Genomic DNA, 27,875 nt, shown 5'->3' with positions numbered 1-27,875 from the left:
TCAAGGTCTCCCCTTCAGCCAGAGAGCAGCCAGGGCACACAGTGCTGCTTCCGGAGCACTTCAGGGCTCACACTGTAACAATGTGGAGGTTCTGGTTACCAAGTTAACTTCAAGTTCAAAATCAATACCCCAATGCAACATTAAAAACTGGTTTTAATATTCTGCCACAGCTTTAATGATTACAATCTAAAACAAAGCCATTTGTATGACACAGGATGTAAAATCAACATCTCAAGTTAAAGCAGCATTTTAAACAAGGAACATCAGTATGGTCACAAACTATATCCACCCAGAGGTGACAGCTACACACACATACATGATTTGCTTTTAGCTAGAAACACGCTCCCACGTCACTGAGTCCCCAGCTGGACTAGCAAAACAGATCAGTGGTCACCACCAGGTGCACTGGGCATCTGACTGCACCTGGAAATCTCTTTTGGTCGGCCTCAGGCACACAGCTGGCTGAGCAGCAAGAGGGCGCGGATGCGGGCAAGTGCACCCTTGTGTGTGTACACATACACACACCCCAGAATCTGCACCACCTGGAGTGTATTTTAACAACAAAACTCTACAGAGTGTGGGGCAGCAAACCTCACTGTGCTGTGTGAAGGTGTATAGATGAAGGTATGCGGGACAGAAAACCAAGTGATTAACAGCTGCAATGCATGAAATAAGTAGGTAGTTGCAACACATATTGCACAATATTGGAAAAACGAGTACTTGAGACAAAGGTAGGCTGACTGGGTTTTCCAAGACTTCACACACTGGGGAGATGGAAATTACACATCTCACACTTCCCTTACCACACGTGGGCTGGGAGCAGCATCAAGGCTGGGCCCTGGCCAGTTCTAGTGGTACCTTGAGCAAGTCCCTCCCTTCTACAACCCAAGTCTCTCCTGACCATGGTGCTTCTCAGCACGCAGTGGACAGCCATCCCCGCCTTCACACAGCATGGGCTTTGAGTGGGACAGAGGGGCCACCTTCCACACGCCACAATGTCAGGATGCTCCTGACTGCGCCCTCGTGCATGTGCCTCAATGTTCTGCGTGACTTTCTCATCGGGTAGAAAAACAGGCTGCAAATGGGCTTAGGCTAATGTACCTAAAGCAGATGCTAAAAACAGTCTCCAAATAAATCAAATCCACCTCCACGCTTGCTATCCTGCCTTCTCCAACTTTTAAACAAACTAAGTTCTAACTCTCCAACAAGGCGGAAACTAGCTCCTGATATGGGTGTTTTCTAAGGATTGCTATCAAAACCAAACAGGAATACGTGGGTGAGAAGCTCTAGGATGAAGCAGATTCCAGAAGTGTCATTTGGAAAGTGGAGGAGGCTGCCCCCTCATCCTGAGCCAGAGTGTAGCAGGGACTGCAGAGCCCCAGAGGGCAGGTCCCGGGGGATGATACCCACTGCCTCCGGGAAGACCCCAGGCAGCTACGAGCCCAGGGCTCTCGGGGTCTGCAGCCAAGTCTGTTCTGATCCTGAAAAGTTCAAACAAAAGATGCTGCAGCTTCTTGGGCACACTCACTCTCACATCCCTGATGTCTATGATTATTAACAGAATATGAAAATAATCCTTGGAGCACTACACTTAACCGTGAGGAGAAAGTGCCTTTGAAGACAAGTTATGTTCAAATAAGGTAGTCAGGGTTGCATTCAGAAACTCTCAGAACAAGCTGGCCAGCCTCAAAGTCCACACTCCAGCTAACCAGCATGGTTCCTCGGCCCATTCTCCTCTGTGGGACTTCTGTGGATTACTTACAATTATCAACTCACTACTTTCGAAAGAGCTACTGATGTCATTATTAAAACAAAATCTGTCATGAACAGAAAAGCCCTGCAAATCATATTATTGCACACAGGGTCGTCAGAAGCTATGCACAGGGTCTCAGGCTCGGGGGACCCTAGAAGACCCAGAAGAGGGACCCCAGGGCCATGCCTGTGGCCGCCCCAGCCAGCATGCCCAGCGCCAGATCACCGTCGTCGTCTCGATACCGCTCCCGAATGATGACTTGGTTGGCAGGCTGCTGCCCATAGAGCCCTGAAAGAGAAGGCAGGAGGCCTGTGAGGAGCAGCCTGCAAGGCCACGCAAGAGCCCACTGCGCTGTCTCAGAGAGACCGGCACTTCTGCATCCTGGCCGCCTACCTGCCTCTGCAGAGCTGTTGCACGGGGATGAAGTGGGCGCCCCCTACCCCTCCCATCACAGGACTCCTCAGCCCTGGGGCTGCCCCCACAGATCAAGATCCTGAACTGGCTGAGGGTAATGTTCCCACTGCTGCAGAGAACACAGCTCCAACAAAGCTACAGGCTCCTGCCTCCACACCACGCTCACTGGGGTGACAACGGGGGAGAGCACGGGAGACACGTCCTGCAGGAGGTGGGAAGGTCCAAGAGCAAATCAGCTTCCTGGTGTTTCTACAAACCAATTTCTAAATTAAATTTTAGAGGTAGAAACTGAGGCATAGTCCGCTAGCCAACACTTACAATGCAAATATTCCCTATCAGAGTTCAAGTTTGTGTCCTGGCTGCTCTACATCTGATCCAGTTTCCTGCTAACGTGCCTGAGAAGGCAGTGGAGGACAGCCTAGGGGTCTGGGCCTCTGCCCCCCAGATGGGAGACCTGGGTGGGGTTCTAGGCTGCTGGCTTCAGCCTGGCCCCAGCCTGGCCCAATCCCGGCCCCTGTGGCCGTTTGGGAAGGGAACCAGCAGATGAACATCTCTCTCCCTTCCTCTTTGGCTCTGCCTTCCAAATAAATAATCTCTAAGAAATTAATTCATGAATGAATTAAACTTTAAATCTATTAACACAGCTTGCTATTTATTTTTAAAACACACCTTTATGTTACTAAAATAAAACATGTAAGGAGAAAAAAGTATTTTGGCAGTGCCATTTCTAAAAGAGCAAATCTCTAAAAATTAATATTTAATTTACATGACTAAAAGTTACAAGTGGAAATGTACTTTTCATTCTTTTCTTTGCTTCACAACTGTACTGTCTAGTCACTGACTAGCACTCAAACTTGCTTCTCTTCCCAGCAAACACAGCAGCAGAGTGACTTAGGTCTTTAACAAGGAAACACAGCTCACTTAACTTTGTACTGAGACATACACACTCCTCCAAGCCTCGCCACCGTACAAGCTGGATGAGAAACAAGGGGTACAGGCTGGCGTGTTACCTGCATATGGGTACTGGTAGGGCACAGCATATGCCTGGCCATTCGCAGCATAGACGAGTTGAGTTCCTGCTGGGTAGGCACCACCATAGGGACCATAACCGTAGGCCTGCTGAAAAAGAATAGGCCCGTGAGAGCTGCGCTGTTAAACCTGACCTCAGTAAGTTCCCAGCCCTGCTTCATTCATCTGTATAATGATCACTTGGACCAGGTGGTAACAAGACTAACCCCAAACCAGTCTTCTCCAGGGGATCCAGCTGGGAAGCAGAGCAACCCCTCTCCCATACCCCTGCATCTCCCTGCACCCACAGCCAATTTCAGCAATGCCAGGCAAGAAGGAGACCAAGGAGCTTGAACACTAGAACCAAGGCAGGTGAGTGGGCTTTCTGGCACTGCCAGAGATGGGCCGGAAGTATGCATGATCACAGGTGATCCAGCTCAGGGAAGAGCAGCAAGCTGCATGTGACAGAAGCCTGTTACCCTAGGAAAGTAGCAGACACGACTTCTGGTTCTGGAAGATGGAATAGCCCCATGGTCCTTTTGCAGAGTACAGTGAGATCTGGATGGAGTTCCAGACTCCTGGCCCACACCGGTCCAGCCCCGACTGTTGCAGCCATTTGAGGAATGAACCAGCAGATGAAACATTCCAGTCCCCTCCCAACTCTGCCTCTCAATAAACAAATCATTAAAAAAAAAAAAATAAAAAGTGAATTGAATAAAAAAGCTGATTTTCTGAAAAGTTTAGTCAAACCTCTAGCATAGAGTCAGAAACACTCAAACTACTAACATTAAGAGCAAATGAAAGAGTTTGTTAGCACCAAACAGGCATCACAAAGACGAGACAGCACCATAGACCTCTCTACACATACACGTGATGAGACGAGAGGAGCAGACACAGACACTGTACCAGCTTCAAACGCCCAGTTTTGATTTTACCGGACAAGTAACAACTCAGAAAAGTAGGTAAAGTAAAAATACATGAGGTCTTATGTCATCTTTATAACTTCAAACTTTGTGAACTTCAAAACATTCAGGGAAAATAGAATTAGGTTTGCATGGGTGCAGAAATAATTTAAAGAGCCAGCATTGAGGTATAGCCAGTTAAGTCACTCCTTGCAATGTTGGCAACCCACACTGGAATGCCGGCAAAGGTCCCAGCCATTCTGTTTCTGATCCAACTTCCTGCTGACCACCTGGGTGGACAGAAGAGGAGCCAAGCTGCAAACATCATGGCAGACCTGAAAGGAATGGCAGGCTCCTATCTTTGGGGTGGCCCGGTCCCAATGCAATGGCCTTATGGGAAGTGAACCAGCAGAAAGGAGGTATCCGTTTGCCTGCATTTTTGTTTTTTCTTTTCTCCAAATATATAAATCTTTTCTTAAAAACCTGAAATCAGTGCCTACAAGGTAATCTCAAGAAAGTTCATGGTAGGGACTGGCACCTGTGCTGTAGCAGATACAGTCGCCAACACCTTTGGAAAGCAATGCAAGATGCCCCAAGCAGCACTGTGGAGACCTCACAGGGCCTCACTCTAGGCATCGGCCTGGCCCAGTGCTGGCCGCTGAAGCCATCTTGGGGGTTCATCAGGAAACAAAGGATCTCTCTGCCTCTATGTAACTCAAGTAAATAAATATATGTTTTTCAAAAATTCATGCTAAATTGTATTGAGAAACTGTGTACAGATTTCAAGAATTTTTCAAAATACACATTTTTTGATTCCATCTTTCCATGAACTTTCTGAACTGTACTAACACGATTATTTTAAAATCGGAAGAACAAAAGCAGGTGTGCCTCACATAAGAGACTGATCTTTGTAGCACTGGATGGCTGGAACCCTAACTAGAGACCTTGTAAGTATATGATGGGATTTTTTTCTAGAGTTTTGGCCCTCCCAAAATATAAACAGCATTTTTCTAAATGATTACAAGAATGCAAGAACTTTACTACATATAAACTTGAACTATAAACCATAAAAATCTCATTACCCAGAGCAACTGTGGTAGGGCCTAGCACCTAGATCCTCCCCTTGCATGCGCTGGGATCCCATATGGGCGCCAGTTCATGTCCTGTCTGCTCCACAGCTCCCTGCCTGTGGCCTGGGAAAGCAGTGGGACCCTGCACCCGTGTGGGAGACTCTCGGAATTCCCTGGCTTCAGATTTCTGATCGGCTCAGTCCCCAACTACTGCGGCCACTTAGGGAGTGAGCCAGTGAATAGAAGATATTTGTGTCTCTTCTTATTGTAAATCTACCTTTCCAATAAAAATAAAATAATTAAAAAATTAAATAAAATGTGATAAACAGAAGAAAAGCAGTTGTTTCATTTCCTGAAAGCAGAAGTTGGTAAGGGGATGTTTAGAGCACACTTCTAACATCTCTGCCACTGGCCTGGGTCAGCGCAGACTCTCCAAGCTGCCCACACACACTCAGGCTTGCCCCTACCTCGGGGATCGGAGCGGCATAGGCTGTGTACGGAGGCGGGGAGGCAGCCACGGCCATCTCATCGGAGAGGACTGCTGAGCCCACGTAGGCCTGGGGAGGGAAAGGGAAGACAGGGTGAGCACGGAGTGCCGCCAGGTCACCTACATACGCAGTGGTACTACACACACGCTCCTTTTATCCAGCAAACTGAGAAGCACAGGACATAAACGCTACAGCTCCAAGCAGCAGGAGAAACTCGCCTGGTCCAGTAGAAGCACCCAGGCCCACTCCGGTGCACCAAGCCAGAACGGACCACCGGTGCAGGCCCGCAGAGGCTACTGTGATACTGAAAGGGTTTCAGGAGACACTGCCTCGCTCTCAACAGTCCTTTAGTTAACAAACAAAAACATTGCACTTACAGAGCTTCCTACATCCATTCTGTATTTGGCTCTTTAAAAAAAAAAAGAACAATTCCAGGAGTAGGACTTGGTCTCAGTGGGTAAATCACCACGGAAAATACTCACAGCCCGCTCTGAAGTGCCTGGTTCAAGTCTCGGCCATGCCTGCTTACGCCCATCCTGAAAGCAGCTAACAGCCCCAATATGTAGGTCCCTGCTCCCCACATGGGGCTCAGGCTCCGAGCTGCGGCTGGGCCCGCCCTGGTTGTTACCAGTATTTGGGGAGTGAACGAAATGAATGGAAGATCTCTCTCCATCTTTCTTCCTCTATTGTTCTTCTCAAATATAAACAAAAATGTTTTAGAAGCTCTCCTCTAAGTTTTGTCCAGCTGAAAACTCTGTTAGATCCTTTTAAAAAATCCAGCCAAAGAATCACCTTGGGATCTTAACCTCTAACTACAGGGGTCAGTAATATTAATAACTTTACCCAAAAAGAGAACTTTCATTGAAAAAAAGAAATAAAGCCAGTGGAAGTGAAGAGTGAACTTCTTCCTTCAGAGGAAGAACTACCTGGGGCCAACAGAAGAAGAAAACACTGGCATCTAGACAGCAAGCCTTTCTCCTGCCTTCTCCCAGAGGCATCAACCAGGCTATAAACTCCATTACTCCACAGAGACAAAAGAGAAAATAAAATGCCATCAGCAGAACACAAATACGGACTGTGAAGTCTATTGCTGCTTGTCTCCCTGACAGACACAAAGACAGCACTGCTAGGCCTTAGGGTAATGGCGACTTCCAGCACCCAAAACAGGATTACACCCCAAAATCTGCAGCCCCCACAAGGCTGAGGTCCTAGGCACAACAAGGACGTGACAGTTCCTCTGAGCTTTCAATGTAAACACAATGGAAGCTGAAGTACTACGAAGCCATGAAAAAACACAAACAAATCTAAAAAACAACCCCAGAGCAAGCATGCCTGTGTGAGGAAGGCTCTTGCCAAGACATGTGGCAAAGCCCAGCTTGCTTCCTGTCAGCAGAAAGTGCCCAGCAGCCCTGCCCAGTCAAGGCTGCGGAGGCGCTGAGAGGCCAGTCTCCCTGGTTCCTTTTCCCCAGCTTCCAGTCTCCCTGACTGCTGGCTGCCATGAGCAACTTACCGTGTTAGTCCTAGAATCCTGCAGCGTAAATTTCCAGGCCCTGAACAAAAAGAAAAGAAAAGGGGAGCTTTATCTGAGGTAATCCAACGTTTCAAATGATTCTCAAACAGATTCTATGCTGAAGCCAGATACTCATTTCCAATCTGCCTTCTGCTAGAGCAAAAGCAGCTGGATTTGCTTCTGTGGAAATAAACCCCATTACTGATTTGGTATCAGAAACCTACAAGAAGTTGGTTTGGAACAGGTCTTCAGGCCTCCCAGGATTCACTCACTTGAGACACACTAGGAATACGTAAGCACTTCAGCTCCAAAGGCAAAATAAATGTTTAAGCAGAGACATAATAACTACAACAGTATATATACAACTTTCGCTTTACTATTTACTAAACACAAAATGCACTGAGTTGCCTGTCAATTCACGTCACACACATCTATTCATTCTTTTTAACAGCTACATTGATGTCACAGGATACAAGAAGAGTTATATTGCCAGAATTTTTTTGCTATTAAAAATAACACTACTATTAACACTCTGATTGCATCTTTGCAGCCTGTGTAAACATTTCTATAAGACATTCTGAAGGGTGAGACTGCTAAAACAAACACTACAAATACAATTTACTTCAGGGGGGCTGGCAAAGGATCCTACAAAGAAGGGCCATTAACAACATTTACACCCATCAACTTCCCCCAAATGGTCACAAAAGCCAGAAATCTGAGTCTAAATCTCTCACTAGTTTTCAAGAAATACCTTCACTTTCTCACCTTTATCAATTCTGTTTGTCTAGTTCCACCATTTCCTTGAATGGAAAGATTAGTTCGGTTTCACAGACGTTCTCGTTTTCTAATGAACGCAGTTAAGCTGCACAATTCCGCAGCAGATTTGATAAGCAAGTGCCAGCGTCATGGGCATGGGGGTCCTACTGCGCTGCTCGTTCATCTCAGGGAATTGTTTTCTGCTGTTTGTGTCAAGTGAGACAGTCTGGCATGTCCTACAATGTGTGATTAGATTCATTTCAGAACATTTCTCCTGCATGAAATTTATGTTGGGTTCTGTATTTTCCAGATGTCAATTATCTTTCTGAACTTTCAGTCTTTCTAACACAGCTCTGATCTCATTCCCTGGCTTTCGCTGGGAGTACCCCCGGTCTTCTCGCACGCCAGTAACACTCTTTCCGGCTGGGCTGCATGCCATCCACATCACACTAGGTGACAGCAGCAGGCGGTCCAGCTATCAGATACAAAAGAGCACTCAACAAACGAAAATCTCTTCTTTTACTATTTCCTCTATGTCATCTCTGCACAGTTGCTGAGCTGTTTCTTTGCGCCCATGTTGAAGAGGGAAGCGGTGTTTGAAGTTTCTTCTCAGTTTCTCTCTCCTTAACATCTTTCCTAACTAATCTGCTATCAACTGGCAGCTCTGCCTCACCCCATCCCCGCAAGCTTGAACATGAGGTGTTACCTTATACAACAGTCTACGTCCTGTTTCTTAAGCCTGGTAACTTACTAACTTATAAAGAAAAGTGGATCCTTTGGCTCACAGGTTCGGCAGGTTCAAGGGCATGGAGCTGGCATCTGCTGAGAGCCCACAGACAGATGGCACCAAAGGAGAGCTACTTGTGAGGGAGACCACTTGCAAGACAGGAAACCCAGTGGTGGAGAGAGGTTGTCATATAACAACTCCTAAAATAATTCAGAGTTTGCCAAGAACTAATCACCGTTCTGAGACCAAAGCACCTCCTTTAAAAGTCCCACCAGAACTCAGCACCCCCACTAGAGAACACACTTCCAACATGGGACCCTTCTGCGTATTCACTTAAAGCATATACTCAGGGCCCGGCGCGGTGGCGCAAGTGGTTAAGGTCCTCGCCTTGCACGCCCGGGATCCCATATGGGCGCCGGTTCTAATCCCGGCAGCCCTGCTTCCCATCCAGCTCCCTGCCTGTGGCCCGGGAAAGCAGTCGAGGACGGCCCAAAGCCTTGGGACCCTGCACCCGTGTGGGAGACCCAGAAGAGGCTCCTGGCTTCGGACCGGCATAGTATCGGCCCGTTGCGCTCACTTGGGGAGTGAATCATCAGACGGAAGACCTTCCTCTCTGTCTCTCCTCTCTGTATATCCGCCTTTCCAATAAAAATAAAATAAATCTTAAAAAAAAAAAAAAAGCATATATTCAGACCACAATGCATCCCACCCCACAACTGTTATGTCACCTGACAGCACTGGCTTGGGTGGGAAGATGCTCTTCTAAGCACAGCCTCCACAGCCTCATGCTAGGGCTTTACCAGAGAATCATCCAACCCCTGTGAACTTCATGCCCTCCGCTGCCTTGGCACAGCAAGCCCTGAGAAAACGTTCCAGGCCCTGCAGAGATCCAAGAGCACCACCGTCTCAAGGGCTTCTCCTTAGCTTTCCAAAAGCCCCTTACTCTTACTCAGCCACCCTGGAGAGTGCTCCTGAAAACCCGCACAGCCTCATGAATTCATCTTGTCACTACCAGGAGGACGTGGGGTGGGGTCCAGACTCTGACAGGCATCAAGAATTGTCCATCTCGCTGTGTGGCAGTTTGTTCCCAGTTTGTGCCTGAAGTCAAGCTTCACTGTTCGGCCACTGCTGTGGACACATTTCCCCTCCATCTCACTAGCTAGCCGGGGGAAGACAACATGGGGTAATTCACCATCCTTACCTAGAGGTCTCTGTTATATGCTAAACTATGCCCCCATAAAAGATATGCTGATCCCTTAATCCCCAGCACCCATGAATGTGTGTGTGTGTGTGTGTGTGTGTGTGTGTGTGTGTGTGTGTGTGTGTGTGTGTGTTTAAGGAAATAAGAGCCTCTGCAGATGGAATGAATTCAGAGAAAATCAGAGTCCGACACAATGGCTCTATTGGCTAATCCTCCCCTGCAGTCACTGAGATCCCGTAAAGGCACTGGTTCATGTCCCTGATGTTCCACTTCTGATTCAGCTCCCTGCTTGCAGCCTGTGAAGGCAGCAGAGGATGGACCATGGTCTTGGGCCCTCCAGCCAGCGTATCTAATGTCTATTTTTACAGGAGGGAACTTTGGACAGACATGAGGAAACAACAGGTGGCAACCGAGACCCAGACTGGAGCCCACAGCGGTAGCCAAGAACATCCAGGATGCCGGTGCCCCCTGGAATCCAGGAAGAGACTAGTTCAGAGCACAACCTTGCTGATATGCCGACTGCTGATAGCAGGCCGCCGTAGCACCAAGAGGTGCCTGCTGTTTCACTGGTTACCCAGCCTGGTTCTGCAGTACAGGTGTAAATATCTGAGGATATTTCACAAAGCTCATGGGAAATGAAACTGAAAGGTAAGTTTACTTTCTCCACCTCTGCCTTTTTGTAACTGCCTTTCAAATAAATACATCAATCTTCTTTAAAAACTATTACATAGTGCTGCATCACTAAATAGCACATTAAAAGATTCAATCAAGACCCAATGCGGTAGCCTAGCGGCTAAAGTCCTCGCTTTGCACACACCAGGACCCCATATGGACTCCGCTTCATGTCCTGGTGGCCCTGCTTCCCATCCAGCTCCCTGCTTGTGGCCTGGGAAAGCAGTTGAGAACGGTGCAAAGCCTTGGGACACTGTACTAGTGTGGGAGACCCGGAAGAAGCTCCTGGCTCCTGGCTTTGGATTGGCTCAGCACCAGCTGTTGCAGCCACTTAGGGAGTGAATCATCGAAAGGCAGATCTTTTGTCTCTCCTCCTCTCTATATATCTGCCTTTCCAACAAAAAAATTAAATAATCTTTTAAAAAAAAGTTTAAATCATACTAACACAGTGTCAGCTGATAAAAGCAGCAAATTAGTTTGACATGTGGCCATTTCTCAAGCACTGTCTAAGAAAGCCACATGTCTTCTAGAATTTGCCATTTGAGATTCAATGATATAGATTATTAGAGTACAAAAAGGATGCTACATTGCGGATTTTAAATAAGGCCTAGAACCTGACAAAGAATAAAAATGTCACTGGGGATGAAAGCCAATGTGAACGCAGGGGAGGCCACTGCTGTGCAAACAGCACGCGTACAAGAGAATGTGACACCAAGTTCAGAGCCAGCCCACCGTGGGACAAGGTGGACAGGAACAGCTCACGCCCACGCCCCAAATTTCCTCAGTCAGGGTCTTTGAGATTGGGACCCAACACCCACGTGGAGAGGCGGAGGGTAAGTGAGGCTGGGGCCTCCTGCTGCTTCCACTCCGCCTCCAGAGGCGGAAAAAGGAAAACTGCCCCACAGTACAGACGCCTTGTTTTTCAAAAACACACCCGTACATCCAAAGAACAAAACTGAGAAAACTATTCAATGACATCCCTAAAGCAAGAACTGAGAGCAGAGCGACCGCCAGTACCTTCTGCCTCTTTCACGACCCCGCGAGCCAGCCCAGAGGTCCTGGCGAGAGAGACGCAGCCTGGGAACACCTGTCCCGTCCCTCACACACCTGCCAAGTCCCTTCCCTGCTGTCTTAAAAAACTCCACTTCCTATTAATTGGAAATTAAAACAAAATCCTTCTAAGGTAAACACGTGCGAAACCAAAACTTACAAACAATCATCTGTGCTTTCTGCACAAAGACTAACAGTCTTCCCATCTCGGCAGACGATCTGCAGCAGGCAGTCCTTGGCCTTCCCGTCCGGAGGCTGGATATCTACGGAAAGCAGGCAGAACAAAGGAATATATTTATTCAGCTAAGCAAAGGGCAAGATGATAACCCAAGTGCTCCCACAGACATAATCCAGGGTGTGTGGGCATTCAGTGCAATAATTTAAACACTGCTTTGGGATACGCACGTCCCCCACGAGACTGCCTGGCTGCCAGTCCGTTACTCCTCTGAGTCCAGCTTTCTGCCTCTGTGTGCCCTGGGATGCAACACAGGAGGGCTCCAGCACTTGGGCCCCTGCCCCACACGGGGGAGACCCAGGTTGAATGAGGCTCCTGGATTTGGTGAGGCCCAGCCTGGGCTGTTGTGGGCATTTGGGGAGTGAGTCACTAAACAGAACTTTGCTTCTATCTCTATCATTTCTGCCTTTCAAAAAAAAAGACATACATAGGAAGACAGTGAAGCAAAGGACCAGGCTGACCAGTAAGATGGGTGGCTCAGGAGACTTCTGCAAAACCTACTCTTCTCAACTGTGAATACAATGAGTAATTCAGGAAACTACATCAAGAGATTTAACAAACTAACTGGAAAGGCTGACATCCTGGCCCAAGTGAAGCTGCCCATCTGAACAGCCAGTATCCCACACTGGTGTGCTGGGTCAAGACCTGCCTGCTCCACTTTCAACCCAGCACCTTGTTAGTAAGCCTTGGAGGGCAGCAGCAGAAAGCCCCGGCAGGTGTATCACTGCCACCATGAAGACCAACACGCAGTTCTTGGCTCCTGCTTTGGCCTGGTCCAGCCCTGGCTGCGGCAGCCATCTGGAGAATGAAGCAGTGGATGAAGAGCTCTTTCTCTCACTCTGCCATTCTGTCTATCAAATCCATAAATTAAAATAAATCTTCAAAACAAAAAATTAACTAGAACCAGCATTAAACAGATGCCAGTTTCTAAGTCATAAAATCATCGTGGTCCATGGTGGCACTGTCATTAGCATTTACCAGCACTTTGCTCCTCCAAAAGCATGGGCTGGCAAATGAGAAAACCGACTGACCCCAGCTATGTGGTTCATGATCAAAGTGCTCACAAAGGGCACTATGGTTACCATGGAGCTGGTCACCATCTGTCAATGAGGCTCAGCTGCTGCAAAGACTGGCCAGGGCAGGCCCGCTTACCCCGACACTCGTGCCCTGTACGGATGTTGATGCAGTCCACCGGCATGTGGACCTTATCCTCCACACTCTGCCGGGTCTGGTCATCATAATAAATCAGGTGACCATCTGACCACAGGTCAAACCAATTCTTCTTCCAACGCTTTAAAATAGTACCTGAAAAAAAGGGGGAAAGACATTGGCTTGAAGCTAAAAGAACAAGCACAGTGTATGCTAACTCACAGCAGAAACCAAGCTCACCTTCCCCTTAGCGCTCTGAGAACCACTGCACGGAAAAGCAGCAGACCACCAAAACACAGTGATGGCAGAACACGACCCAAGCAGCCACGGTCCAAGCCTGCAGCAGCGCACGCGGCACACACAGACAGGGCTGTCAACCAGAGTCTGCCTCCCAAAACTTAAAAACCTCAGTTAGATTAAAAAAAAAAAAAAAATGCTTGTGTTTAAACAAAACCTGCCTGCCATTTACTTCTCCACACAGAACTAAATAGAACTTTAATCTTTTTTCAGCTTTCCTGGTAATATCTAGACTTGCTAGACTGATCGAGAAATGCTGAACTGTAAAGTTGATAATTCAAACACACACAGCACCTTGCTCTTCTGAGCAAGCATTTTTTCTTTGTCCTTCCTTAGGAACACACACATTCACTCTTCCGTAACACCTGCCCTCACAGGAAGCCCACAGTATGGGAGGAGGAGCCCAGACAGAAGGGCTGGGCCACCGGATGAAGCAAGCCCAGCAGGACCCTGGACGCAGGCGCAGGTCCAGGCCTGCCTCCCACCATGTCCATCCTATCACCTCACACACTGTGTCAGCTGGAAAGAATTCAGCTTTCATTTGTGAGCCTGGAGCAGATAAGTGGCTTGATAAAGCTGTGATTTCCTCACATGACAGCACGAGGCCAGGCTGGAGTCACTCCGGCACCCCTTTCACTGCCACACACTACCCGTGCACATTCTGTTCCCGTGCCTCTTGCCCCGCCTTGGACCAACATGCACAAGCTCCACTCCACAGACCTCTGCGTATGCTCCCCTGCCTGCCATTAGTGCTAATCAGAAGTGGAGCATCCAGTCTCCCCAAAAGTGTTCAAGTAATTCCTTCAGTGTTCAAGCATCAGGGCCAACAGGACTCACAGCGCTTGCCCAAACTGATCAGTACGCAAACCCACATCCAACTGACTGCAAGTGCCTGAGCCGTGGACAAACCACCAACTGAAGGCTACACAAGCACACAGGTGGGATCACTGGCTCACGGAACTCTGCCCAAATCTCCTACGTGTCACCAAAGCTCCCTACAAACTAAACACCAGGCCCCAGCGTTCTTTGTGACAATGACAGGAAAAGCCCTGGGGACTGCTCTATCCATGTTTAACCACAGGTGCATCTCTGCAACCTGGTGAATGTAACACATTTCAGCTCATTTCATTTTACTGGGATTCAATGTCAGTCTTCTGAACATGCACTTGTGCAATAGTGAAGACGACTGTGCAACTTAAAGACATCCGTGGTGTGTACATCACCATGTCGGCACTGATGAGGAATCAGTCAAAAGGTCACCCTGGCAGAACAATGAGCTGTGGTAGACCGAGGAAAGCCTGTCTTCAATCAAATGCATAGTGCAGTCAAAGGCACATGCCAGAAGACCAGCAAAGGGCACGTCTTCAGGGTCCGTGCAAGGCTTCCCACAGCCCCTGACCATGGGGAGATCGTGCCCACCAAACTCTAGAGCAGGGAACCAAAGACTGGGGCTCAACTCTACGATGCCAGCCCTGTCTATGAGACACAATACTAACACAGCTCTATTTTAACAGAATAGGACTAGGCCCGGAGCAATGGCCTAGTGGCTAAATCCTTGCCTTACAAGTGCTAGGTTCATGCCCGGTGCTCCACTTCCCATCCAGCTCCCTGTTTGTAGCCTGGGAAAGCAGTCAAGGATGGCCCAAAGCCCTGGGACCCTGCACCCGTGTGGGAGACCCAGAAGAAGCTCCTGGCTCCTGGCTTTGGACCAATTAGCTCTGACTGTTTCAGCCACATGAGAAATGAACCAATAAATGGAAGCTCTTTCTCTGTCTCTCCTCTCTGTAAATCTGCCTTTCCAATAACAATAAACAAATATTTTTTAAAAATAGCACAGGACCACCACACACTTTGGCCAAACACACCGTTCAGCTCCTGGTCTGGAACTGAGGTCACAGGCAGGACGAAGGCCCGGTCCCAAGGAGAAGCAACAGCAACACTGGACTCAGCCCCGGCTGGATGCACCTCTTCCAACTACTGTCTACACTTCAGTCACCTACTCTTGTGGAACTCTCATTTCTTCAACTGGAAATGAGACCACCTACCTCAGGGAGCTACTGAGGAGCAAAGAAGAGAACACACACAGAAAAGCTTCGCAAAAGGCACACAATCAAGCTCCACAGCCAGCAGTTCGCATACAGTTTACCTAGGGTCGCCAGCTGATTATTCACTGCTGGCCTCAACTTCGGTCAAGTTCTGAAGGCGGCCCCCCAACATCCCAACTCGTACTCCTGAACAACCAACACAGTGCACTACAGCTTGCCTTTTGCTCGAGTCCTAAGTGACACAGCAGTCACTTTCCCGTAACTCTGCTCTTTCCAGAGGTCAGGACAATCTGTCACTCTTTCAACTATACTCTCTCTTATCTGTAGGGGAAAGATGCCACAGTCCCCTACAGATCCCTGCAACTGCAGATAAGGTCAAACCAAGGACGCTCTGTCCCTGCACTGTACCACACGCACATCCCTTAGGACACTTGCGTTTAGAGATATTAGACACAGTACGAGACTGGCTACAACTAACACCTCAACAGAGCAGCTTGCTATAATTCACGTTATTTAAAACTCAGGAATTAACTCCTGGAATTTGCCCTTTAATACCCTGAACCACAGTTGACCAAGACTAACTGAAATCACGGTGAGCAAAGCCACTGATGAGGGGGGACTACAGTGAACAGAACTGGTTCTTCCAGCTTTAAGACACACTAGCCAGGGCTGGCGCCACAATGGAGCCAGCTCAGCCACCGCCTGAGGTGCCAGCAGCCCATATGGGGTGATTTGAGACCCAGTGGCTCCACTTCTGATCCAGCTGCCTGCTAACAGCCTGGGAAGGCAGTAGAGGACGACCTAGGTCCTTGAGCCCCTGCTCCCACATGCAAGATCCAGAAGCTGTTCTTGGCTGCTGTCTCAGATCAGTTCACCTCTGGCTGCTGAAGCATTTTGGGAATAAATCAGCAAATGGAAAATATATCGCATATATTTAAAACTCAGATATCTGAGATATCTCAGAGTTACGAGAAGATATCTCTCTCATATATGTATGTATATATATGTGTGTGTGAGTGTGTGTATATATATATATATGTATAGATAGATAAAACTCTGCCTTTCAAATAAAACACACACACACAGGAGTGACAGAAGCCTCAGAAACAAGTAAATGGTACACACAAAAGACCTACAGAGAAGTCTAGCAAAGAAGAACTCAACCCCACAACTGAAGAATGGAGTTTCTTTGGAGATTCAAAAGTTTGGGCTTTACAGTCTCATGCCCTGGGGTCATGGCTCCATCCACATGATTACACACACAGACTCCACAATTGCAGAAACTGAGTCATCGCTCAGCCCCAGATGACACAGGCACTTCCCACACCCACGGGGACCAAATGCCAGGCTGCACAGCACAGGCACGGTCGGGGCCTGAGGCTCCTCTGACTAACACGGCAGGCCCATTGCTTCCTGATGACTGTCGCTTCAGCAACTAACGAAGAGTTCCCGCTGCACAGACAGTTCACAGAATTCTAAAAACAGCCACAAGAGAAGCCCCATGACAACACTAATAAGATCGTCTCCACAGCACAAAGGAGGACCTGTCCCAGAGCAACACTTAACATGGACCACGGACTCAGTGCCTGTACTCACTCTGTCGCAGTAGCCATCCGCTCTTCACAAACGCCATCTCTTCACCTGCAAGGGAAAAAAGCGGCAGGTTCAAAATGATACCCAAAAGACAACATCCAGCACAGTCATCTCCGCCTCAGGGTCGGCTGAGGCACGGCCGGAGGCCATTGTACCTGCTGGTAAACTGCCATTCTCCACAGGCCTCTGCAGGATGGTCCACATGACCCCATCGTGACCTTTCTTCCACACTCTGGCCCTGAGCCTCACGACCCTGCAACCCTGGCCAAGTTTAAGAGTCCAGAAACAGCCGCAGGGATGCCGACACACAGCTCTGTCAAGAATACTGGGTCTTCTCGTAATAGGCCCACGTCCTAAGGAGCCCACTGCCTCTGCTTTATGCTCAGCACGCCCAGTATGTCGGACGTGGCCCAGCCAGGTATGCCACGCTGATGTCAGTCCACAAAACAGCAGGTCAGTTCAGAAAACCAGAAGCAGTCAAGAAAAACAATCTCAAACCTAACTCTACTTCAAAGAAAAAAAAAAAAAAAAGGCCAGAGAGGCAGGCATGTGGTCTTAACAGTTACCAGCATCACATCCCACATCAGTGTCGGGTTCTGTGCCCAGCTCTGGCTGCAGGCTCCAGCCGCTTGCTAATGTGCAGCCTGGGAGGGACCCGCACTGCTCAAGCAACTGAGTTTTCAGCTCAGGGAATCCAGAACTAACCTCCTTGCTCCTGGCTTCAGGCTAGCGCAGCCCAAGCCCTCGCAGGCATTTAGGAAATCAGCCCATTTGGGTACTATCTCTCACTCCCTAATATTTTTTTTTTCCTAAGTAGATAGAGGCAGGCATTTGGCTGGTGGTTAAGACGCCTGGCTTCAAGTCCCCGATCCTTCCCAATCCCAGCTTCCTACTAGTGTGCTCCTGGGAAGCCGACGATGCCTTAAGCACTTGGTACCCCAGATCCACATGGGAAATTCAACTCCGTTCTGGGCTCCTGCTTTGAGCTGGCCCAGCCCTGGCTGCGGCAGCACGTGAGAGCGAGTCGGTGGATGAAGCATCAGCCTGCCCTTCGGTTTCTCTCTACCTTTCAAGTGAAGAGTGAAAATAGGTAAAGATTTTTTTTAATTGAGGAAGCCGAAGTCAAGCTTCACCTGTGCATGCTGCTTCTCACAAAGATATGAGTTGAAGTCATGAAGAACAAATACAGGGCCACTGTGGACGTTAACGAAATGAACCGACAGTCAGGAGCTCTCTCTTCCTCTAAAACAGTAAACACTTAAAAGAAAATAAATAAAAACTGCCTGTTTGAGGAAAAAATTTAGTCAGAAAGACCAATGACAAATTGGAAAAAAAAAAAAAACTTTTTAAATAAGCAATATGGCAGCTGATTTCCTTCAGTTACATGCAAAGAAAAGGCAACCTTTTGCTAATTTCACAAAAAGAAAAAAAAAACAATTGTAAGGATGGCCAATTCCTCTCACCTCAATGCACAACATTAAAGGCAATTTTACCTGCAAACGGGCACCAGAAAAGTCACTCCTCCACACCCAGCAGGGAAAAAAATGCCATGACCAGAATGAGGACGGCGGCCGCCTTGTGGGAAGGGAAACCTAACAAATCCGACCAAAATGCTGAAGGCCCGGCCGCTTGCCCCAGCACCCTCAGCAGCACTGGGGGGCTCACCACCCTGATGTCCATGCAGAGGCCCCCCAGCACAGGCACAAATCCAGGGGCTCACCATGCCCCACGCTGGGGGCTGCTCATCAGGAAACAGAAGAGATACACACTCCACGCACCTGTCTCCCGCAGCACTCACAGCCCGTCTCAGGGCAGAGGAATGGAGAGCCACCGTCCACGTGGACGATCCACCGTCCATGCAGATGACCCGCCCTGCACTGCTTCCCATATCGTCTGAACTTGCTTTGAACAATTCGTATGTTCTGCTTTCATTTCATGTTCCGAAATAAGTAGTTATCATTAGGAAAGTAAAGCTATGGGTCACTTCGGTTTTCGACTTCAGTTTTTCTTGTCTTTTCATTTATGTGAGAGGCAGACAAAGCTCCTATCCATTGATTTATTTCCAAATTCATTTGCAAAAACGACAGCTGGGGCTGGGCCAGATCAAAGCTGGGAGCTAAGAACTCAATGCACGTTCCCATGTGGTGGCAGAGACTCAACAACCTGAGCCATCACTGCTGCCTCCCAGGACTGGGATCAGCAGGAACCTGGAGTCATGAAGCAAAACCACGTATCCATCCCAGGTATGCTGAGGCTGGTGCACTGGCTCAACTGGCTAATTCTCCACCTCCAAGCACTGGCATCCATATGGGCACAGGTTCATATCCTGGCTGCTCCACTTCCCAGCCAGCTCCCTGCTTCTGGCCTGGGAAAGCAGCAGAGGAAGGCCCAAAGCCTTGGGACCCTGCTCCCTGTGGGAGACCCAGAAGAGGCTCCTGGCTTCAGATCAGCTCAGCTCCAGCTGTTGCAGTCACTTGGGGAGTGTATCAGCAGATGGAAGACCTTCCTCTTTGTCACTCTTTCTCTCTGTAAGTCTGCTGTTCAAACAAAATAAATCTTAAAAAGAACGTATTCTAATACATGATGTGCGCACCTTAACCATTAAGGCAAATACCCACTCTCTACTTAATATTTTTAGGTACTTCAGAAACTATTTTTATTTGAAAGGCAGAAAGGGGAACAAACAGAGGTTTTCTATTCACTGATTTAGTCTCCAAATGCCTGCAACGAAGGTGAGGGGACGGGGAGGGGTCAGGCAAGGGTCAGGAGGTGAGCCCAGGTCCCGTGTGAGGGCAGGGACCTGTGTACTTAAAGCCACTGTCTGCTGCCTCCAGGGCGTGCCTAAGCAGAAAACAAGAATGAGAAGCAGGAACAGACTTGAACCCAGACACCCTGATTCGGGCAGCAGACGATACAGCCACATCTTAACCACTACACCAAACACCCGTCCCAGGTGGTTCCTTAAGGCACTAGGGTGGCTTGGAAATCAGCTGAGTGGATCAAGCTGGAATGAGCACCTCCAAAGAGTTCATAAGTTCCCTCCCGTAACTCCTGACCCAAGCCTAAGGGTGGCTTTATTCTCATCTTTTGCCAAACATTTCAGAAAAGACTTCCGCTTATCAGCTTTTATTCGCAGAGGTCTAAAATCGTACTTTTAAAAAATCTACTTCTTTGAAAGGCAGAATGACAGAGAAAATGGGGGCAGAGGGAGGTACCATTTACTGATTCACTCTCTAAATGGCCACAGCAGCCACTGCCAGGCCAGAACAAAGCCAGCAGCTAGCATCTTCTTTTGGCCACGTGGGTGGCAGGGGCCCTAGGACTTCGGTCATTGTCCTCTGTGTTCCCAGGCCATTAGCACAGAGCTGGATCAGAAGTGGAGCAGCCAGGACTCAAACCAGCAACACCCATATGGGATGCCAGAACTGCAGGCAGCAGCTTAATGAGCTAAGCCACAGCCAGAGACGACCCTCCCCCCTCAATCTGTACTTGCAACTTTCCCTAATTCATGCTCTGTTCTCACCAAGGACACAATACTTCATTCACACATATTTAAGCTCTCAGTCCTAGACAAATTCAGGTCTCTTCCCTAGAGTGGATCTGAACTCACTACAGCGACAGCCACTTCTGACCATGAGGAGACAGCCACCCTCAGGCTGGCTCACCCTAGAGACACAGCAGAGCCCACCCTGCTGAGTCACCACCCAATGACCCAGAAATATACCTTCATTCTAGGCTTTCTGCCAAGCAAAATGACAGGGCTGCTTTATGCCTGCTTTAAAAAATAATAATGATCAACTGCACTGATTTGGGTTCCTGCAATTTATAATCTAAAACAATCAGTTACTTCCAAAAGCATCTAAGGTAGAGAAGTAGTATCATGATAGTCCCAATCAATCAATCAATATTTCAGAGCCGCTAATGTCTACACAACCTTGTCCTGGGCTCTGGGGAGCCGACAGCGAGCAAGCAGAGTGCCCGCTGTCACCGTTTACCCTATGCAGGATGCACGGGAAACATCAGGTGCAAGGACCTGGAAGCAGGGGTTCGGTCCAGCACCGACGATGCTCCATGCCACACCAGACCGCCTGCCTCCCCCCAAACCCTGGAAGGCAGCAGCCAGCCAGCTGGGTTCCTGACTCCCATGGGTGAGAGCTGACTGCAGGCCCAGCGACCGCGGGCATGACGGGGAGGGAGCCGGAAGGTGGGAGCGCTTGCTCCGGCTTCAATCTGTGCCTCTGAACACTTGCAGAGAGCGTCACATCTCTGCAGTGAGGTCATTACCCCGAGCATAGGACAAGAGAGCCAGTGGCCACACGCACTCACTCCATACCCTGAGGATCTGCACGGTTCAACTTCCCACAGCCGCAACATAAACTCTCACTTCACACTTCACACGGAAAAAGCAGCTGTCTGTGAATGGGCCAAAAAGTTACCTGGGAAGGAACTAGAAGTGACCTAGTTCGCGTCCCGCGCTCCCTCCCCTCTCCCTCTTTGGAAGGCAGCAGCCATCAGAGTGCGGGGGACGAGCTCTTTATCTCTTTTCCAAAGCGCACACTGCATCTACGGCCTCCTGGGCTCTCACCTGCACGCCAGGGAGCAAGGCTTGCCTCATCAGCCCCCTGGCTTCTGGCTCTCAGCCCACAGCCCACACAGAGCACAACCCAGACCTCATCGGCAGGCAGAGGAAGCCAGGAGCACCACAGACAAGCCTGCAAGCACAAAGCCGTAGCCCCCGCCCCTCCGTGACCCACCGCAGCCTCACCTTGCCACCAAGGGTTTGTTACCGGCCAGGTTCCTCCCATGACTCCTGACCCCTGACCACAAAGCAGCAAGAAGAGGATGCTACCTGGCCCAGTCCTCCCAAGAGTCACAAGCCACTGTCTCACACAGGTCACGCCAAGCGCAGGAGTCCACAGCAGCTGCTGGAGCTCAACTCCACTGAGGTCAACCAGGACGAGGGCAAAACTATGGGCAACTTTAAACACAAGGTTTTCCATTATGTTCCCGCTTTTACATTCCCATATAGTGCATTCCCCCCACCCCCAATAAACACCATAAGCCACAAAGCAGGTATTTTCAAAGAGCTGACACATAAATGACATTAAAATATGAATCCAAAACTAGAATTCGCAGGAGTGGTGACTGCCTGGCAGTTTCCCAGGCTACTGGAGGGTCGGCAGCCCAGCAGTGAACTCTGCTTCCTCCCGACAGGACGTGGACAGCCCCAACAGGCAAAGAGGAAGCAGAGCAAAAGAGGAGACGCTGACATTTGAGCTGTCTCAAGAAAACGGACAGAGGTATCTAACACAGAACGCGGGCCTTTCTGCTTTGTCATGGGCTGACAGCAAGCCAACCCCTGCACAGAACTGGAATGTTTTGGGAGCTGGGGGAACCAGATAATTCATAAGTGGGGGGAGGGCAGTTCTTGGAATAAGTTCATGGGAAGTCTTTAGAAGAGGCCCCAGGCCCTCTAGCAGACCACCTGAGCTGCCAGCCACAGCAACAGAAGGGGGACACAGGCGACAGAAGTCTTACACTCCCAGTCCTCTTCCTTTTATCACCACCTCCTGGACTCCTGCGCTGGGCAAGGGGACAGAAAACATTCTACTTACAGGAGCTTCATGAACAAATCACAGAGAAAAGGGGGAGAATCCTGAACACCAGCACTCCCCAGAACAGGACACAGCTCTAGGCTCACTAAACTCCAACCACCAGAAAGAACTGTGGACGATCCCCAGCAGGGCACCAGACCGTGGAATTTCAGCGCACTAAGGACAAAGAACACAACCTAAAATCTTCCCAAAGATGAAAAAAAGGGTCAGCCAGGCACTGGGCGTTTTGATCAGCCATGCTTAGAGGAAACCCTGCGGGGCGAGAATTCCGACTCCATTACCAGCACCTAGGATTCAGTGCTGGCACTAGTCTCAATGCCAGCTTCCTGCTCATACACACCCCACAGGGCTCGGGTACCTGCCCTGAATTCCCAACTCCTAGGTGTGACTGGCCCAGCATTTGGGGAGAGCACCAGCAGATGGGAACTCTTGCGGTCTCTCAAATAAATAAATTTTTTCAAATCAAAACAATTAAGTCGTAAGAATTATTTCCCTTGTGTCCCCTTACCAGAACCTAGTGAAAGTAATACATAGCGTGGGATGGCCAGGTGGCCTGGCCGTGAAGGTGCTGGCTAGGGCACCCACCTCTGGGCCTCTGGGTGAGTGCCGGCACCAGCTCCTAACTCCAGCTTCCCCTGCAGACGTGACAGGTGAGACAACTGGCTTCCTGCCTCCCAAGCAGGAAACCTAGACTGACTTCCCAGCTCCTAGCTTCATCCCGGCCCAGGACTGGCCATCATCAGCAGTTCAAGTTCTGTTTAGTTTTTCAATATTTACACGTGTTATTTTGATAAATGTAAGCCTGCAAACAACACTTGAAACTATGTTCAAACACAGCAAAAGACAAAATCCCAACCTAGATGGTGTCTACCTACCTAAAACGCTTCTTCTCAAAAACTTCTTATTTTTGTCTCGGAAGCAGACAGAGGAATGTATCGTTAGCAACTGAATACCACTCATGCTTTAGAATTCACAGAACCTAATATTTATAAGCAGACACTTTGGAGCCAAAAGACCAAGGCAGTTACAAATTACCTTGGCCAAACTCTTTTCTTCAAGCCCTAATATTTGAATCTGTAAAATAAGAATACCATCACCTACTGATAAGACGTAACGAAAATCGGTTAATAAAATGTTTATGTATTTGGGAGCTGACATTTACTAAAACTCACTCCGTGGCAGCTGCTTCCACGGCATTTATCACTGCCACTACCACCACCATTCTCTAGCCACCTGACCACACTTGCCCAACACATTCCCTTAGAAACAAACACATCACGCTGTTCCCAAACAGCTTAGCAGATGTAGAAAGTTAAAATGCCCTTTGAGGGCAAAATTCCAAGATACTTATCTCAGAAGAAAAAGACAAAAACCTTCTAAAACGCATAAACAATCTTCTGAAGGAACAGAAATATCTTTGCTTCTTTGTTTTAGCGGACTGAATTCCAGAGAACTCCAGCAAACTTACTTTAGCACTGCACAACTGATACCCCGGAGCAGACCTAACGCATAAAGTTAAAACGCATCGGCCAGCTTTAAGGATAAAATACTAGCATGCAAACTGCAAACCACTCCCGTTACTTCCCTGCCAATAAAAACTACAAAAAGCTTCACAGAATAAACCATATCCAGCAAGTCAAACCTTGCTGAAATGTGAATTCAAATCACTTTAAAAGCACTGTGTGCAAATTCGGAAAACCCGTCCTTCTGAATCTGAGCCTTCTGAGCACGGAACACACCTCTTTCCTCCCTGGCACGACCGTGGGCGAGATCCTAACCTCCTGAAGCCCGGGTTTGCTTACCTGAATCCTGACACACAACCAGTTACCTCATGCGGCAACTGGGAAACCTCAGGGAGACAGGTGCAAAGGGCCCTTTAGCTCATTTCAAGAGCTGGAAATCAGCTGGCTCCTTCGGCACATCCCAGTGGTTCTGGCAGCAGCTCTCTTGCTTTACTTGTAAAAGTTACTTCCTTACAAAAAAAGAGGAAGACTCTCCCTGTTCTCAAGGACAGTTACGTACAAACAGAAACTCCGACATATTCGTGACAGAAGTGTCAGGCGACCCAGGGCTCCAGGCGACCCACAGCTCCAGGGGACCCACAGCTCCAGGCGACCCACAGCCCAGTTCTCCAGGCCGCTGTGAGTGCCTAGGGAACGGACTGGAACATGTTCTCTCACCCTATCACTCTAGGAACCCAGTTCAATCATTTGTTAAAATGGTTCCTCTCTTATCTTCCTCTCTGTATATCTTTCAAATAAATATAAACTTTTTTTTAAAAAATGGTCCCTCTCTGTAACATGCTTAATAATTTACTATTGGTGCTCTCAAGGAGTTACACCAGAAAATAGCAATTCTCTAACTCTGTCAATATCCAGTATGATAAAGGTGGATGAAGGGAGACAGAAAGTGAACATTCATGCATGGGCCCGTGCGATGGCTCAACTGGTTCATCCTCCATCTACACTCATCGGAATCCTGCCAGTTCATGTCCCAGCTACTTTACTTTCCATCCAGCTACATGCTTGAGGCCTGGGAAAGCAGGAAGCTGGTCCTTTGCTTTGAACCCAAAGCCTTGGGCCCCTGCACCCACATGGGAGACCTGGAAGAAGCTCCTGGCTCCTGGCTTCAACTCCAGCTGTGTAGCTTACTGGGGGGGTGGTGAACTGGTGGGTGAAAGATCTCTCTCTCCTTACCTGTGTAGATCTGCCTTTCCAATAAAAATAAAAACCTTTCAAAAAAGTTAATGTAGAGGGACCCAGCGTGATGACTCAGTGACCAAATCCTCACCTTGCAAGTGCCAGTATCCCTTATGGGTGCCAGCTTGTGTCTCAGCTGCTCCACTTCCCATCCAGCTCCCTGCCTGTGGCCCGGGAAAGCAGCAGAGGACAGCCCAAAGCCTTGGGACTCTGCACCTGCCTGGGAGACCCAGAAGAAGCTCCAGGCTCCTGGCTTTGGATCGGCACAGTCCCAGCTGTTGCAGCCATTGGAGAAGTAAAGTAGTGGATGAAAGAGCTTTCTGTCTCCCCTTATTTCTGTAAATCTGTTTTTCTAATAACCAAAAATCTTCAAAAAAAAATAATAATGCAAGCTAAGAAGCACTGGAAGGCGTCAGAGTAGGAAAAACACCCCCATTTTTCCCTACAACAGTATTGGTACAAGAACGGGATTACTCCTTCTTCCTATGCCACTGCGGTACAGACTTCACATGAACTCACACCTAGAGACGGCCAGGGAATTTACTGCCACGAGAGGCGAACACCCCTGCCACAGGATGCCAGTGCAGAACCACTGTTAGATCCAGAGAGCTTCCCTGCAGTCTTTTCAGGAAGAAATTCCCAACCACAACACCTGCCAGACGCTCCACTGTGCACAGCATGGAACACACTGCATCCCTGCCCTCAGCAAGCACAATGGGAGGGGAGCTGGATCCGAAGGAAGAGCTCTCTCTACCACAGAGGAATCAGCAGCCGGGTCCCACAATCTTTTCCTTGCCCAGGGTTAGCAGCCTCCTAAAGATAGCTGCCCCGGGAGTGCCTGGGCTCACCTTGCGCCCATGAATTTGTTCAGCAAACATTGAGGGCCGTGAGTCAACGTGGTGGAGTCACCAGCCCAGACCTCACTCTCATGTGACTCGGGACTTGTCACTTCCTGCACTGGGGTTCCCTTCATGGACCACAGGAGACGGGGAATTTTTCTTCCTCAGAAGGAAGTGCTTTCCCAGCCAAAAGGGAGGCAACAAAGAATGCTGAAGGTTTCTCTGGAGGGAGGAAATCAAGGGCATTGTGTATCAATCATGTCCCCGTAGATTCTTCTTTTAATGCTACCTTCAATTCATTTTTTAAAACTTTCCTTAGGGGGCATACATTGTAAGGTAAGGTAAGCCTTTTAGAGTCCTGCTTACTCTACTTCCGATCCAACTCCTTGTACCCACGTGGAAGACCCAGGTGAGGCTCCTGGTTCCTGGCTTCCACCTGGCCCAGTTCAGGTCGGTGCAGCCATTTGGGGAGTGAACCTGCAGACAGAAGACTCAGATTGTCGCTTTCTCACGCTCTCCTCTCTCAGCCTCTCCTCCTCTTTGCAACTCTACCTCTAAAACAAATAATGTATCTTTTTCAAAAATATTTATTTGATAGATAAAGAGCAAGCTCCCATGAGCTGGTTCACTCCCCCAGTTGTCTACTGCGCCCAGAGCTGGGCTGCAGCTTCAGCCAGGAACGCCCAGCGGGTCTCCAGGCCGTGATGGCCACGTGCCTACAAGGGCCTCCAGAACACTAAGAAGCTGGAGCTCAGAGCAGAGCCAGAACTAGCCCAGGCACCCCACCCCTGACTTTTTTTTGTCTCATTCCTTTCCTAGTTCCAAACAGCAGAAAACTTCCCACTGGCTTATTTATGAAGTCTCTTCCACACGGTGGAACCGCTTCCACATTTGAGATTTACGAAAACAGAAATCCCTGCCTGCGCAGTTCTTAATTTGAGCTGCGTGTAGGAAAAACAAACGCGAAAAGAGATACACGGAGATACCGTTATCCGGCAAGCACCTAACTGCAAGATTCAGAGCAAGCAGGTGCAAGGAGCTCGGCGGCGGGGGATGGGCGAGTGCGGAGCTCTCCAAGGCCACCCCGGACTTCCAAGCAAAGGGGGCGACCTCTCGCCGGCAGGAACACCAACCCTCCCCCCAAGAGACCGGCGTGCGGGAGGACCTCGGCCCCCAGGGCGCAGCCCGTCGGAGGGGACAGCACAGGGAGGCAGAAGCCGGGAAGGGGGCCCTCGGGAAGGGCTCGGAGCCTGAGAGGACAGCGGGCAGCCCGGAGCCTGGACGGCCGCAGAGCCAGGGGGTCCGCACGGAGGGAGGGCAGCGAAGGCGGGGGCGCCGGGACACCGGGGCCGGGGCACCGGGGCCGGGCGGGCAGCGGGATAGCTGAGGGTCGCCCCACGGACTGCCACAGTCACCTGGGAAAGCAGAGACCGCCGAGCACCCACCGAGGATGTAGGGCAAGGACGCGCGCCGCTCGGCTTCCTAAGCTCCCACTGCCGCACGTCCAGCGTCCTGGGCGCCGCCCGGACGTCACCGCCAGCTGCGCGTGCGCAAGGTGCTCGGGGTATGCCGGGAGTTGTAGTCTTGGCGGGATGTCAGGCGCTCCTAAAGGCTCAGCAGGACAGGCCTGGGACAGGCAGGTGACCGCTGAGTGCGACTTGGGTTGAGTTCCTGTCTCTGCTCCCTGACGTCTGGCTGGCCCACTATCAATGACTGACAGGTATTTGGAGGAACGAATCAATGAATCGGAAACTTTTCTCTCTCTGCCTTTCAAATAAATAATAAATTCCAATCTCTAATGAAAGTGCCAGGGCTCCTTAGAGAAGTGGGTGAGGGAAGCACTGGACTTCAT

The 27,875-nt window shown here is 49.3% G+C and overlaps 1 protein-coding gene across 2 annotated transcripts; it reads right to left on the bottom strand.

Annotated features, from left to right (window-relative positions):
• Positions 1–135: 135 nt before the first annotated feature.
• On the bottom strand, positions 136–27,515 carry PLEKHB2 (pleckstrin homology domain containing B2). 2 transcript variants are annotated; one of them, XM_040979144.1, is made up of 8 exons: positions 27,439–27,515; positions 16,874–16,918; positions 12,939–13,091; positions 11,712–11,814; positions 7,146–7,185; positions 5,615–5,704; positions 3,178–3,283; positions 136–2,041 (listed from the first exon to the last, which is right to left on the bottom strand). In XM_040979144.1, exons 2-8 carry the CDS (start codon positions 16,908–16,910, stop codon positions 1,905–1,907), a joined length of 666 nt encoding a protein of 221 aa, XP_040835078.1. In that variant the 5' UTR covers positions 16,911–16,918; positions 27,439–27,515; the 3' UTR covers positions 136–1,904. The 2 variants fall into 2 exon arrangements, with proteins under 2 accessions (XP_040835078.1, XP_040835077.1); XM_040979143.1 differs by having other exon boundaries at positions 3,178–3,286; positions 27,439–27,508.
• Between the last annotated feature and the right edge of the window lie 360 nt (positions 27,516–27,875).

The sequence above is a fragment of the Ochotona curzoniae genome, unplaced genomic scaffold (assembly GCF_017591425.1).
Source record: "Ochotona curzoniae isolate NIBS_2020 unplaced genomic scaffold, NIBS_Ocur_1.0 contig_3037, whole genome shotgun sequence".
Classification (NCBI taxonomy): domain Eukaryota; kingdom Metazoa; phylum Chordata; class Mammalia; order Lagomorpha; family Ochotonidae; genus Ochotona; species Ochotona curzoniae.
The sequence above is the reverse complement of the archived record's forward strand: the minus strand, read 5'-3'. Positions and strand labels throughout refer to the sequence as shown.

Excerpts from the sequence above, each read along its gene's own strand:
- PLEKHB2 (XM_040979143.1), bottom strand. The coding sequence starts at position 16,910 with ATGGCGTTTGTGAAGAGCGGATGGCTACTGCGACAGA. Across the intron at positions 11,815-12,938 it reads TACAGGGCACGAGTGTCGGG|ATATCCAGCCTCCGGACGGG; the intron begins GTAAGCGGGCCT and ends TGCTTTCCGTAG. Across the intron at positions 3,287-5,614 it reads ATGCCGCTCCGATCCCCGAG|CAGGCCTACGGTTATGGTCC; the intron begins GTAGGGGCAAGC and ends ATTCTTTTTCAG.